Source organism: Aphelocoma coerulescens, chromosome 4, assembly GCF_041296385.1.
Source record: "Aphelocoma coerulescens isolate FSJ_1873_10779 chromosome 4, UR_Acoe_1.0, whole genome shotgun sequence".
Classification (NCBI taxonomy): Eukaryota; Metazoa; Chordata; class Aves; order Passeriformes; family Corvidae; genus Aphelocoma; species Aphelocoma coerulescens.
In genome coordinates, this window is record NC_091017.1 from 66,968,129 (window position 1) to 66,981,184 (window position 13,056).

Sequence of the window (13,056 nt, forward strand, 5' to 3'; positions counted from 1 at the left end):
TTGTAGCACTAGATGCCTTGGTAGTACCCAGATCCAGCAGGGCACTGTGAAATTACAGCTTCAGATGCTTATGAAAAACCCCAATTACTGTTTTTTACTAAGATGTGACATTTCTAAGCACTTTTTTTTGCTTTGTATAGCTTAATATATATTTCTATATGCTCACCACGGCCATTTTTGTATGGGCAAAAATATACTTTGCCTCATTAGAAGGGTTTTTAAAATATTTGCTCTCCTTGACTTTCTTACACAAGTTTCATTTAGTTTCTAAAGAGAGGATCTGTAAGGGAGGAAAACTCCACCATCAGCTCCCACAAGGGAGAAAATCCAATGACTTTCATAACATCATATGGATGCATTATTCACCACTGGGGCTGTAGACTTTTGAAGAATAAGGATTTGACACACTTGTAATTGCCTTCAGATGACAAGAATTATTTCCAGCAACCCCAAAGGATGATTTTCCAGTCTGTTTCCTATGTACCATGGAAAATGTTTTGGGCACCAAGAGCAGAGGATAAGAAATACTCCAATCTGCTTATGAACAACTTCTGCACATGGTTCATGACCATGGACAAGGACAGTTGAAGTTTCCATGTCTAGCAGTCGCTGGTGATGCAGCCTGTGAGATGTCTGAGACTCACGGGTTGTGAGAGACCCAAGTCCCATCAGCTGTGCACACCACCAAGGGTAGTGGTCACATCAACCAGAGACCTCAGCCAATTGCAATGGGCCAGGTAAATAATACTGAAAGATTGACACAGAGAAAAATTTCAGATTGCAAACATTTTGAATATTTTGCACTATGTAAAATATCCCTAGGGAATGAATGCATAAAAACATGTATTACTTATACATAAGTAAGTATATGCATGTATATGACTATATACAATCCTTGTATATTTGACTAAAGAAGTAATTATAATTGAAATTCATCACCAGTAATCCATACTCATGGCTTTTCATTAGTCAGGCTGACTTACCTGATAAGCTGAAATTGGATTGATGGAGGTTCCTGATTGGTGGGGGCTGGTTTTTGGCAGGGGAGGATTTAGTTGAGGGTGCAGGAGTTGCGTATTTTGGCGTAGCTGGGATTTCATACACAGGCCCATCATACATTCCTCTGGAGACTCCTTGCAGTCCTCCCACCTAAAACAAGAGGAGAGTAAAAATCCAGACACTGAGTGCTCAGATAATGCTGCCTAATGATAACGTAGGCAGGGAGTAGTGAGCACAGAGCTATAGTCTGCACTGGCTGAATTAGCAACACATCTCTACTTCATGTAAAAAAGAAAAGTGCAGTTTGTTTTATATATAAAGGAAATTATAAAGCTTGCTCCCTCCATTTTTATATATATAAAAATTACAAGAGATTTCCTTATCAGTCTTCCTTCACAATCAGAGGGGAGATGTGGGATTCAAAAGAACAGGTCTGACCTGTTTATTTTACATCAGATCAGTCACAATCAGCTCTTCTCTCTCCATTCAGCTGCCAAGTCACACTTGGGTTGTAGCACAACTGCTACCCACTATACCAACTGCAGCAATTTCTCTCCTACCTGTATTTCCTCTGCTCCTCCCCTTTGTAGATCTCATTCTCTTTATTAGAACTCATTGAAAAGGAGTGGCAATTTTTAAATTACATTTCAAAAGTTTCTACTTCTTGTCATCAACTAGGAAATCAATTATACACTGGACTGTGACAGGGGACCCATATTACAGTATTTGTCAATAAAGCATCTGTCATTTGAGCTCTGATTTCAGTTTCAGGTATCTAGATTTTTTCCCTGTATGGTTCTTAAAAGGAATAGTAGAAAAGGCAATAAAAAAACCCCTCTACTGGGCTTAAAATCATAGGAATCTAGGAAATAATATTTTAATTAAAACAGTTCCAGTTTTCAGAAAGAGCCTGAAGTCACTGAATTGCAAAATGCAAAGCCCATCAAAAAGATTAGAAATCTGTGTCTTACAAGATTATGGTTTCAGAGGAATTTCTCCAACAGGCTAAACGTGCAATTAAAATACTGTGTAGAAAGACACTATGCACAGGGGTTTGATCCAGCTCTCAAAGCAATCAATGCATTTTCCTTGCTTTTGATGACAGGGACATCAGGCTCAGAAGAGCCCAGTCTTGCAGGCTGAGCCAAAACTAATGCCAGAAGAGAGCAGCTGCCAATCACAGCAATGAATCCATCTTCCGGGGACCCACAAAAGGCACGAATTCATACTGCTGTTCCTGCTCCAGGGATAAGTTAATACTGCCAACCTGTGCCAGTTCAGTTTTGCAGTCCCTTGCTTGACGAGTTTTTTCTATATTCCTCTGTTGTGCACTGACATGTTCATACGGCAGCTGATACAACCAGCAATGGGTTTTTCTAAATATTTCCAGTGGATAAAAAAACGTGGGCATGGATCTGCTGCCCCTCTCGGCAGGCAGCAGAGGGAGCTGCAGGAGCAAAAATATCAGTCCCTTTGTCTGCAGACCTTGCCCAAGTATCAAAGGTCTCCCAAAATCCAGGCCCACTTACAAGACACAGGTTACTTAGCCCAGGTAATTTTGTTCAAACTCCCCCCACAAGACACTCCTCTGTGACACTTGTTTCTAAAGTGCTGCTTTCACTATTTTGATGACTTTGTCACTAATTTACATGGCACTCCCAGGCACTGAAGCCCTTAACAGCAAGTATGAAGAGAGGGCCTGTATCATCTACACGGGTAATGTAAAAAAAAATGCAACACTAATTGGTATTTTGCAAAAGTTTTGCAGGTGCCTTTGCTTTTTACTGTGCCTTTTCTTCTAAGAAGTGCAGGCCTTTCTTCTGCAGCTTGACAGAATAGGTAAAATAAATGATGAAAAGTAAAAACTATCGACCTGCTCATAGGCTTAATTTCAGCTGCCAGTCTCACTCAGCCTATGCTATTTGCTTGGCTGAAGAAAAGATAAGGTTCAGTCAATTTTTCTCATTACCTGTGCTTGCACAGTGACTTTGTTGCTCAGTGACAAGAAGCAATTTCCAAATAACTCCAGACTGGTACACAGCCAATTGGTTTTCAACAGATAAGCACTGATATAATTCAAAACCAGAGGTGATCCAGTCTTAATCTTCATCATTTCCCAAACTTTTTATTAGACAAAAGAGAAAAGTTTTCTGAGCCATTAATGCTGCTAATACACAGCTCAGCAAATGCGCTAACAACAGTTCAGAAATGCCCAATATAATGAAAATCTCTGGCTGACATGCTTTTTTCTCTGCAGTGTAGCAGTTCAGTAGGCAACTTAAAATTCTGTTTTTATTCTGCCTAACCCTCCCTCACAAGAAGCTTGCTCTTTTCCTGAATTTTAACTGAAAGTAAATTCTATCACTATTCCACCTCTCTTCAAAAGCCTTGACACAAGGCATTGCTGGACGTGAGGCAATTATGCCAACTGGCAATTGTATCTTCTACCTGCTGAAGCTCACGGTGTTAATCTAAGTTAGACAAGTTCACAACTGCAACGAGTTCAGTCGTCATTTTTTGAACAAGTCACATACAGTCCATCTGATATGGACTCATAATAGCACAATAACATTAAAAACATGTGCTGCTGTGCTTCCAAAAGGGTTTGGCTACAAAGAAGATTAAATAGGATCTGACATTACCTTATTCCTGATTTTGATGCGCTGGTAAAGATATTCAGGGAAAGGTTTGCGAGGGATGAAGCGGCCCATTCCCTTATTTACGTGCAGATTTCCATCTTCAAACACAATCTTCCCTTGGCTTATGACCACAAGTGGGGCACCATGGCACTCCATTCCTTCAAAGATGTTGTACTCAATAGCCTGAGGATCAACCAACATATTCACTGCAAGACCTCTTTCAATTAGTAACTTACAATATGTACACTGGCAGTCATAGTTTTAGACAACTGCCATTAAGATGTGAATAAAATTTTTTTGTATGAAGGAAAAGCAATGCATTTTGATATGAAATTATTTTAAAGGATCTTTCTGATCACATTTTCCTGGATGAGACATTTCATTTCTGTTTTTTATCTTCCATCAAGGATTTCACTTGGTTTTGAAAATTTGTTGTATCTACCCAGAGCATTTAGAAGTATGACAGCCCTAATATGAAGGAAAATTGTGACTCAGCTGCTGGATACCCAGAGGACGTGGTCCCACTGTGCATCTGCTGTGACTGTGTAAATGAATTTCAAAGAGGCCAGCACACGTATTTCTGTCTGAAAAGGCCCAGGAAAGCCCGAATCTAAATGGGAATGACAGGGCAGGTGGTTATTACTGTCTTGAAAACACAGAAAGGTCCCAAGACAGAGAAATAGAAACTGAATTGCCTAAATTTACTTTTTGAAGGTTTCTAAATGTTTTTTTCCTTTTTAATATAAAAATGCTATACTGGATTTTCAAAACAACTTTTGGAAGAATTCCCCAATACAAAGGAACAAAGCACTGCGCAGTAAGGTAAAAACTTTGAGACAGACAACACATAAGATAAAACCTGTCAGAGTCAAAATGAAGCAACTGTCAGTCACTGGTACTCTGCACTGAGGGCAGAGAAATATGTGGCAAAGCTCTGGAATTAAACAGAAAATCCCATCCATGAAGCTGATTAGAGCTGTATTATTAAATAATTTAATCATAGTTTAGAATATTGTTAATTTAATAATGCAATTTATAACATCAGGTGCTTTTTCAGTAAGCAAAAAAATGAGCTGGTTTTAAAGTTATCCTCACAGCTTTATTAACCTCAGCTGCAGAGCTGCTGATTCACACCTGTTTATAAATCTGCCACAAGCATGCAAAAATTAAATCATGCAAGGGCATATGCAGAGAGAAAATAAATCCTTCCTGATCCCAATGCTTCCAACACAGGACTTCAGTACTCTCATGTCCTGAAACATTTACCTATTTCAGAACAGGAGGAGGCAGTTACCCCACTCTTCTGTATCCTGTGCTATTGGTGTTCACAAGACTTAGATCAACAGCTGAAAAGCAACAGTGACATTCCTTTTTTCTTGCTGGTTTTCATTTCCTCCTTACCGATTTATGGCTTTTGGCTGTTATAGTCTTCACCTTATCAGGGTCCCAAATAACAACATCAGCATCCGATCCTACAGCAATCCGGCCTTTTCTTGGGTACAGATTAAAGATTTTGGCAGCATTGGTGCTGGTGACAGCTACAAACTGGCTCTCATCCATCTTGCCTGTGGCCTAAAAAACGCGAATTGAGCAAAACATGCTTATGAAATGAGGATTTACTATTCAGAGTACTGAAAGGTCAGGGAGATATTGGAAGGCATGGACTTTACAGAAATGGTGATGTTGCATGAAACAGATTGTATCACACAGGACTTCATATATGGCTCTTTACTTGGAAGTTTCAAATAAATCAGTGTGTTTTTCCAGGCATTGCAAAGGATAGCCAAGGAAACCTTAGTGCACATGATACCACCAAGGTGCTCAGCTACCTGAGGTCCCTTTCTCTACACACTGAGGCCTAAGTGTGTTTTGTTACTAGTCCTAGTAATTTCCATTTAAATATTTAAACAATTTTAAAATGGAGAAAGTTATATGAGTGTTATGAGATGAAACAAAAGATCAAGATTCCAACACTTTTGTGAACACTTCTTGCAAATTAAGTCCATTCTATTATTATTATTGTCAGAGCTATACATCTAAGTAATATAACCAATGATAAAGTCCTTGCCTGGAGAAATGTCATCACCAACAGAACTTGGTATACAGTCAGTGATGGTAATTGCAACTGTAAGAACAGCATTTTAATTTCTCAGTATTTTGGGGTCTTCCCTGGCAATGAGCAAGAACAATGTTCTAAAGAACAACAGTGCCAAGCCTTTTAATATTAAATTCACACTTATTTCCTGCCCGGTAAAATATAAAGTTTTCAAAGCAGAAGCTACTCAGTGGTGCAGGACTGAAAGTTACCACCTGTAAATCTGATGTTGCAGCCCTTCCTGAAGTTCCTTCCCACTGAGGGAGTAACAAAAGAAAAATATCAGCAGCTGGCTGTGCTTTGCTTGGTTTCCTGCTTTGCTCCTACATGGCAGGTATCTGAAGCTGCTTCCATGCTTGGCATCTCAATAGCTGTCCCTGAATAAAGTGTTACGAAATACAGTCTGGGAGAAGTGCTCATCAGAGCACTGTAAATACTACCACTTCCCAGTCTGCAATGTGCATAGGAGCACAATGCAGTGAGTGTGTGTGAGTGTGCAGGGTTTGCATGTGGAGACAGACAATAGAGGGAGAATATCATTATACATTAGAATCCATGGAACCATCAAAAAATTCCTGACTTATACCAGCACTCCACTGCAAAGTATGCCAGTATGAATTACGTGCAACGCTCTCCTTCAAAGCATTTCATCATTTCGCCTCAGGCTCGGCTGCCATCCATTTGTAATTTTTCAAAAACGATGAGACACTTCCCAAATTCAAACAATCCATTCATCACGTTTATATGAGGTCCACTTCAAAACCATTAAATTTTTCCAGATACCACATCTCTCAGAAGCATCCACTCTGACACAAATGGGAAAATAGAGCAGTGGAGTCTGGGAAGCCTCAGGTCTAATAAAACACAATACTGTTGCAGTGTCAGAAGTGAAACACAGCCCTGAGTTTAAAAAACTGGAAGAGATTTTTGAAATAAGCAATTCACCTCACAGTAGCATTCTCTCAGGGAATTCTCAGAAATATATCAGAAAGTCACTTAAGCAATGGCCAAGAGTCTCTTGGCTTTCATTATTCAGCCAACACTCCATTTTCTTTTAGTCTATAAAAGTACGTAATTACTTACTACAGCCTTGTCCCAGACAACAGTCATCCTTTCCTCAATTCCATTGACCCCTTCAGGAATCATAGTGAAGTTGTCCTTTCCAATGGCTTTCTGGGCAGTGCTATAGGGGCAATGTCCACTTCCCGTCACCTGCAGGTCCCCACTGTGGAGTTAACACACAGAAGGTTTAGACCAGGCATCACCAAGGTGACCTTGGTCTCCGACAGGCTGTGAATGGATCTTTCAAGCCTACACACCAGAGACACAGGCTGTAAATCATGCCAACAGCCTTTCCACATTGGCTACAGATCACCGAGAGCAACAATGGCACTGGACATCTCCACTTTCCCCCAGGAGCACCCTGCACTCCTGGATTACAGCCCCCTCCGGTTCCAGGCTGCTTATCAACAGAGATCAGGCAAAAGCCCACTAACCAGGACAAAGGATTACTCCAGGATTAAGGAAATGATCAGAAGCTTGTATGAAATATCTGCCACTCTAAAGATAAATTAATTCACAACCACTTTAAAAAATAATGGCAAATTTCACAACGCAAAGTCAGGACCTTCAAACATGTTCCCCTGCATTTCTCTCCTGCACATATATCTTTCTTACAAAACTTACATAAATACTTCTCATCTGACCTTCCAAAACAGAACCAAGAAAATAAAAAAAAAAGAAACTTTTTTATCCAGTAGCTTTCTAATTAAACAACAAAAGGCATAGTGCAAGTCAAACACATGCTTTGGATTTATCTGACTTAAGGGTTTTACACAGAAAAAGGTACAGACAAAAATGCAAAAAGAGGTACCATTTAATAATGCTTTTATTTAAGAAGTTGGGTTTTTCAGCCTAGAGAAAATTTTTTTTTGCAGAGAGCAGAACTGGATCACAGCTGCTCCCAGGAATAAGGAGGAAGAACATAATCAATATGCAGAATCTTGCAAAAATAGAAAGACAAAAAAGAAGGTTCTCCAATATCCACAGGAAATGTGATATTTTTAGCTCTTGATTAAGCTTACAGGAGGCAAGCACATTAGAACTCACTATAATTTCTCTTCCATCACTCCACAAGGGTGATGTCCTCAAGAGCCTGTCATCCTTTCCTTTAACCAATAATGTAAATTCCAGCTCTGAAACAACTGAATGATTCTGGTCCACAAATCTAGATCCAGCAAGCTAACAAATAGCCAAGTACAGAAGAAAAAAGTGTCATACATGAATAATTCTAATGCCATTTTTTGGGCTGCCACCCCTAATGACTGCTGACAGAGAATAGTTCTTGGCCTCTTTTCTGGTTCTTCACCATGTTCACAAGCCATCCATCCAGTTTTTAGCAGAAGCCAAACCCATGAACTCAGTACAGAAAAGGCCGCTATGTTTTAGCTACTTCTGATTATTAATGACTGCCTGGTGTTAGTCCAAAGGATTAAGCCAATTTCATCAGTTAAACATTCATTTATTTTAATATAATAATAAAGTCAGAAGGTTGCAATGCCATTTCTTCCTTTTTGATGCTCTTCTCATCAGCAAAGCTTCCTGTGGCCTCTCTCTTTCTGCTCTCTGATTGATATAACCATGAAAACCTGACTGTCACAGCCAGGCCCTGTATCACTGCCCACTTCCCAGAGGTTATGCTGTGCTTCTAACACCACACTACTAATTTCTGCACCTGAAAGATAAGAAAGGCTTGCTTTCTTAAGTCCATATTCCCTCTCCTCTGACATTAATGACATTATTGACATGAACTGCACTACCCAGTGAAATCAAGAGAAGACTTCTGAAACTGAGGTGTGTCACTTGAGAGCTGCCCGTCACCTCCTGGGTAACCCCATGGGCACTCCTACTGTCTGGACACACTCTACTGTCAAACGGTGGATAAGCATCACATCAACTAAAAAATGAGAGACAGGAAGGGATCATCATGAACTAAATGCCAGATCAATATTTTGTCATCTTATTCTTCCCCTTAAACAAGGCTTTCATGACAAGTTGCATCTTCTGTGTAGCACCAAGATCTCACATTTCTGATTCACAAGAGATGGCACACCACAGCTGCATTAATGCAGCAGCACACCATGGAAGATCAAAGTTAACTCAGGTTCATGGCCCACAGATGACACGAGGACCAAATCTCATGAGGCAAATTCAATCTGCAAATCCCGTGAGACATGATGAGGTTTTACACATTCAGCTTTCCAGTGGAAAACCAACGCTTTCTGTGGAAAAGGGCACAAGCAGTATGCTGCGTGCTTGCAGAGGAAGGATGTTGTAAGGATTTTTTAATGAATGTAAAATATTGGTATCCAAATCAGCTGTGCAATAGAAATGTGAAATACTGTCTTCACCATCAAACTTGCATAAAATTCCCCACAAATGCAGGGCAGACTGATAAAATATACAGTTCTTTTTTTAGTTTCACAGTATAGATTTAAAGTATTAAAACTGAAAGCAGGCTAAGCTGCTGTCATTTAAGATCTTTAAGCCATTAGGAAAAAAAAAGCCATTTTTGCATGCTTGGAGAATAATGAAAACTTCTGGAAGTCCTCAGTTTGTCTTTCAGATGTTAGTTTTAAAAAGTCATTATTTGGATTTCAATTCTAAAAATGTTCTTGCTATTTTAGCTAATCTGCTTTGACCTGCATGCTATTATTTTGGGACTCTCTTCTAGAAAGCATATATGGCCACTCTAACAGAGTAAAGAGTCAAACATTTTGATACACATTTACATGTGCTGGCTAACAGCCTTAGCCTCACACAGTGAGCTTCACCCTTTACAGTGCTAATAGTGATGAATCAGACCAAGAAAGTAATTTTTTCTGGGTCCTTGTTTGGAACAAAAAGCTTATTTATGGAAAAACATTTTTGCCATGAGACTGCCAGAAGAGAACAAGCTGCTGCATATTCTTACCAGAGCCACATGTAACTCAGAGCTCAACTGCAGCATCTTTAGAGCAGTTGAGTTTAAGCATGGGTGGGCTCTGGTGGGCTGCACAGCCTGACCCACTGTGCACAAGGGGAGATGTGGCACTGACTGATGGCATCTTCCTTCATGTGTGTGCCCACCCACCTCCCAGGCAGCTGCTCTAAAGATGGTCACTTTCAAGGTTCAAATTCCACTGCTCTGTCTAGAGCACTGGAAACCCCAGAAAGTGGAGGCAGCAGGTGAGGTGGGTGCCACCACAGGACGGTAAATAAGGATTTGAATGGTAAGTTGAGTTCCTCACTCCAGCCCTAGTAATCTATCCTGGTGGGGCTTCAGCTGTGAATTTCTGTATCATTTCAGAGCAGATGGTCTTTTGCTTAAGCTGAAGAAGACCCACAGTTGGCTACAAGCAGGAAATACTTTCAGACATGGGTTTACAGTCTGGGTTTCTGGCAAGGCATTGCTGATATCTTCTTTTCTATATGAGAAAGACACTTCTTCCTCTGCTGTTCACATTCCTTTCACCTATCTAGTGATTAACATCTCCCTGCCAACCTGAAGGCAGTCAGCTCACATCCCTGGCCTCTCAAGTGATGGCCTTCAGTCTCCAGCTGTCTCCACCCAAGTCCCTGACAGTGTCCTTTGTGATCCACTCTGACCTCTTTCTCCTGACATACCTGCTCTGCATGTGCCACTTATCTTTGCCGTCTTTCAGCTGGAGGACCCTGGAGCCCATAAAGACACAAGGCAAGCTAAAAATAACAAGGCTGCAAGAACTGGACACAAGTAAACATGTACAATTTTGGTCCCTCCCAGATGGAAGGCAAACTACCAAGTCAGAAGTTTTCAATATGCAGGAGATAAACTGATGGAACTCTGCTGCAAACACAAGTTAGTTTAGGACAAGCCAATTTTCAGAAGAACTCACAGTTGAGAGCCCTGCACCAGCTTTGACATAAATTGCCCCAAGAAATTGCTCTTGTTTCTAGGTATCTCTGTATTCAGGAACAGCCCTCATTTCAGGAGCTGTGCTTGTCAAATATGACTGGGGCTTAAAACTGAGTCTGTTCTCAAAGATGGGGTCCATCCACCAGGCTGCTGCTTATGCTGGACAGTGAGGATGCCATCCCATCATATATCAACAATTCAGCTAAAGAAAATTGAGAACTAGGAAGAAAGCCAGTTTGAAGTCCTGACAATCTAGTTGTATAACTAGGCATCACTTGAAAAGCAGAAAGAAAAATAGTTAATTCCTCAACAGCCTCTCTGTCAAGCCAACCAGCAACTGGAGTGTCCATGACTGCTCACTTGATTGACATCCTAAGCATGAGGATACGACTATCCCTGGTTTTCTATGTCTCTTCTCTGCTGTTTCATGTATGAGACTGGTCAAAAGGAAACCAGGCTGATCCCTAGATGCTTCATCCCATGTGGCTTTTGCACTTGCCTCACCATCAGCCTGTAAAAAAAAAAAGGAAGTCTTACCATGCTAAGAGCGAATTTAAGTGGTCTGGAGTGGTAGGGTCAGGGCTCAGAGGTGGTGAGGTCACAAAAGCTGCAGCCTTGGCCCAGTTTTTGCTCCAGTAATGTGTCCCATCTGTCCCCAAGCTGGCAGTGATCGGCTCTCCAAAAACAAGGGGACCTTGGAGAAAGCAAGGATATACAGGAACTAATTACAACCCACTCTCTCCTCAGCATATGACATTGCTTGCTGCACGCAGCCATGTATAATTCACGCTTTGCTACATGGCTAGCACAGCTCCCAGAAAATTAAACAGCCCTGGCTTTGTCTGTATGATAAAAAATTAATCAGGAGTCTCTCTGAGCTCTACATGCTTTTGATCAGCCTATTTACAAATCTTTCTTTCTAATCCAGAAGGAGACAGTTCAGACCTGCTTTTAATTTGTACTGTTTTAATCACAGCCATGTTCTCTCTGTTGCTCCAATTCAGAGTGCACTGGATGGTGGATCACTTCAGCAGACAGATGCCTTTTTACTACTCCCAGGACGGGCACAGCACCAGCAGATAGCAGCATATGGTCCCCAGCAGCACACTCCAAGTCTCCAAGAATACAAATATCAAGACAATAATTTGCTCTTTGGCTTTCCCATATTGCTCACAAGCTTTGTAGTCCCAGCAAGTAGAACAGCTCTGACTTGCAAACGCAGCTTTGGAAGCAGCTGCCTTTAGGCTCACAAGGCCCTTTTGGGTGCTTTGTAACCTGGATCCCACCACAGCCCCAGCAAGCAGGGCCAAACTGCAGTGCATATCAGAGGGCATCAGCTTCCAGCAGCAAGGCCAGGAGAGAGCTCCAAGCATCTCTAACAGCAGGGTCACTGCCCAAGCCACATCTCAGAGTGTGACAACCTGAAATACTGGCATGGAGGATGTGCTAGATCCCATTAGGAATTAAGTATCACCCTCCCATGAACAGAGATAAAGCAGTCTAAAGGAAAAGAGCAAAAGGGAAAACAATATAGAGAAGAGTTACAATTTAGTCTGCAAGAGGACAGTGTGAGGGGACAGCTCCTCAACTTAAAAATATTAAAGGATTTCCCCTCATCCTTCCCAGCCATAAATATTTAGTCTGTGGTGGTGCTACCATTCTTTGGTAACATCTCCCTATAGCCTGTCATTTGGGTCAAGATGTACAGGTTTTTTCACTGAGCTTCTATTCAACAAAAAAAAAGAGTTTGGGGGAGCAAAGGAAGTCACTTACCTCTCTTTCTGGCCAGTGCAATGATATCAGCTGCACTCTTGCTCATCACCTTGGTGATGTACACTGGGCAGTTTATTCGACTGGCAATGGTGATGGCACGGAAAACTGCTTCTGCTTCAAGCTGAGCAAAACAAGGAGGGAAAACTTAACTGCAAAAGTGGTCTGAAGAAAAAATGAACTGGAGGACTAAGCCATATTTCTAACTGTTCAACAACAACTCTCCAGGGGTTGATTTTACTTTTTCCATAGAGAGAGACACAGTGCTGGGAAACAGGGAGCTAACCCAACCTCAAACACTTGGCACTAGCAGTAACCACAGCCAGGCTGTACTCACTAGCAGGGTACAGCTGCCCCAGCACAAACACACCTCCCTGGCTCCCTGCACCCCAGGAAAGGTCATGTCCAAGCAGCTTATGCAGCTCCTCCTTACCTCCCTCCCACCTTCCTGCTTCAGACTCCTACCCTTGCAGTTGGAAGGAGAACAAAGCAAGAAAACTTTGGCCCTGCTCGGAGACAAACTCTGAACTCTCTCCGGCAGCTTACCCTAATCTTTACATAATGGTGACAGTGAATGTATAGAATTCTCAAACAGCAGCTTCAGCACTATGGACTGA

General features: G+C 41.4%; 1 protein-coding gene across 2 annotated transcripts in view; it reads right to left on the reverse strand.

The window, feature by feature from the left end:
• Positions 1 to 13,056, reverse strand: part of CRMP1 (collapsin response mediator protein 1) — a 49,452-nt gene that overhangs the window by 903 nt on the left and 35,493 nt on the right. For both annotated transcript variants that reach the window (XM_069014473.1, XM_069014474.1), the window contains exons 8-13: positions 12,443 to 12,563; positions 11,207 to 11,363; positions 6,817 to 6,958; positions 5,040 to 5,210; positions 3,642 to 3,821; positions 984 to 1,149 (exon numbers count right to left, since the gene is read on the reverse strand). In XM_069014473.1, coding sequence (XP_068870574.1) covers positions 984 to 1,149; positions 3,642 to 3,821; positions 5,040 to 5,210; positions 6,817 to 6,958; positions 11,207 to 11,363; positions 12,443 to 12,563 — 937 coding nt within the window. The remainder of the gene's footprint in view (positions 1 to 983; positions 1,150 to 3,641; positions 3,822 to 5,039; positions 5,211 to 6,816; positions 6,959 to 11,206; positions 11,364 to 12,442; positions 12,564 to 13,056) is intronic.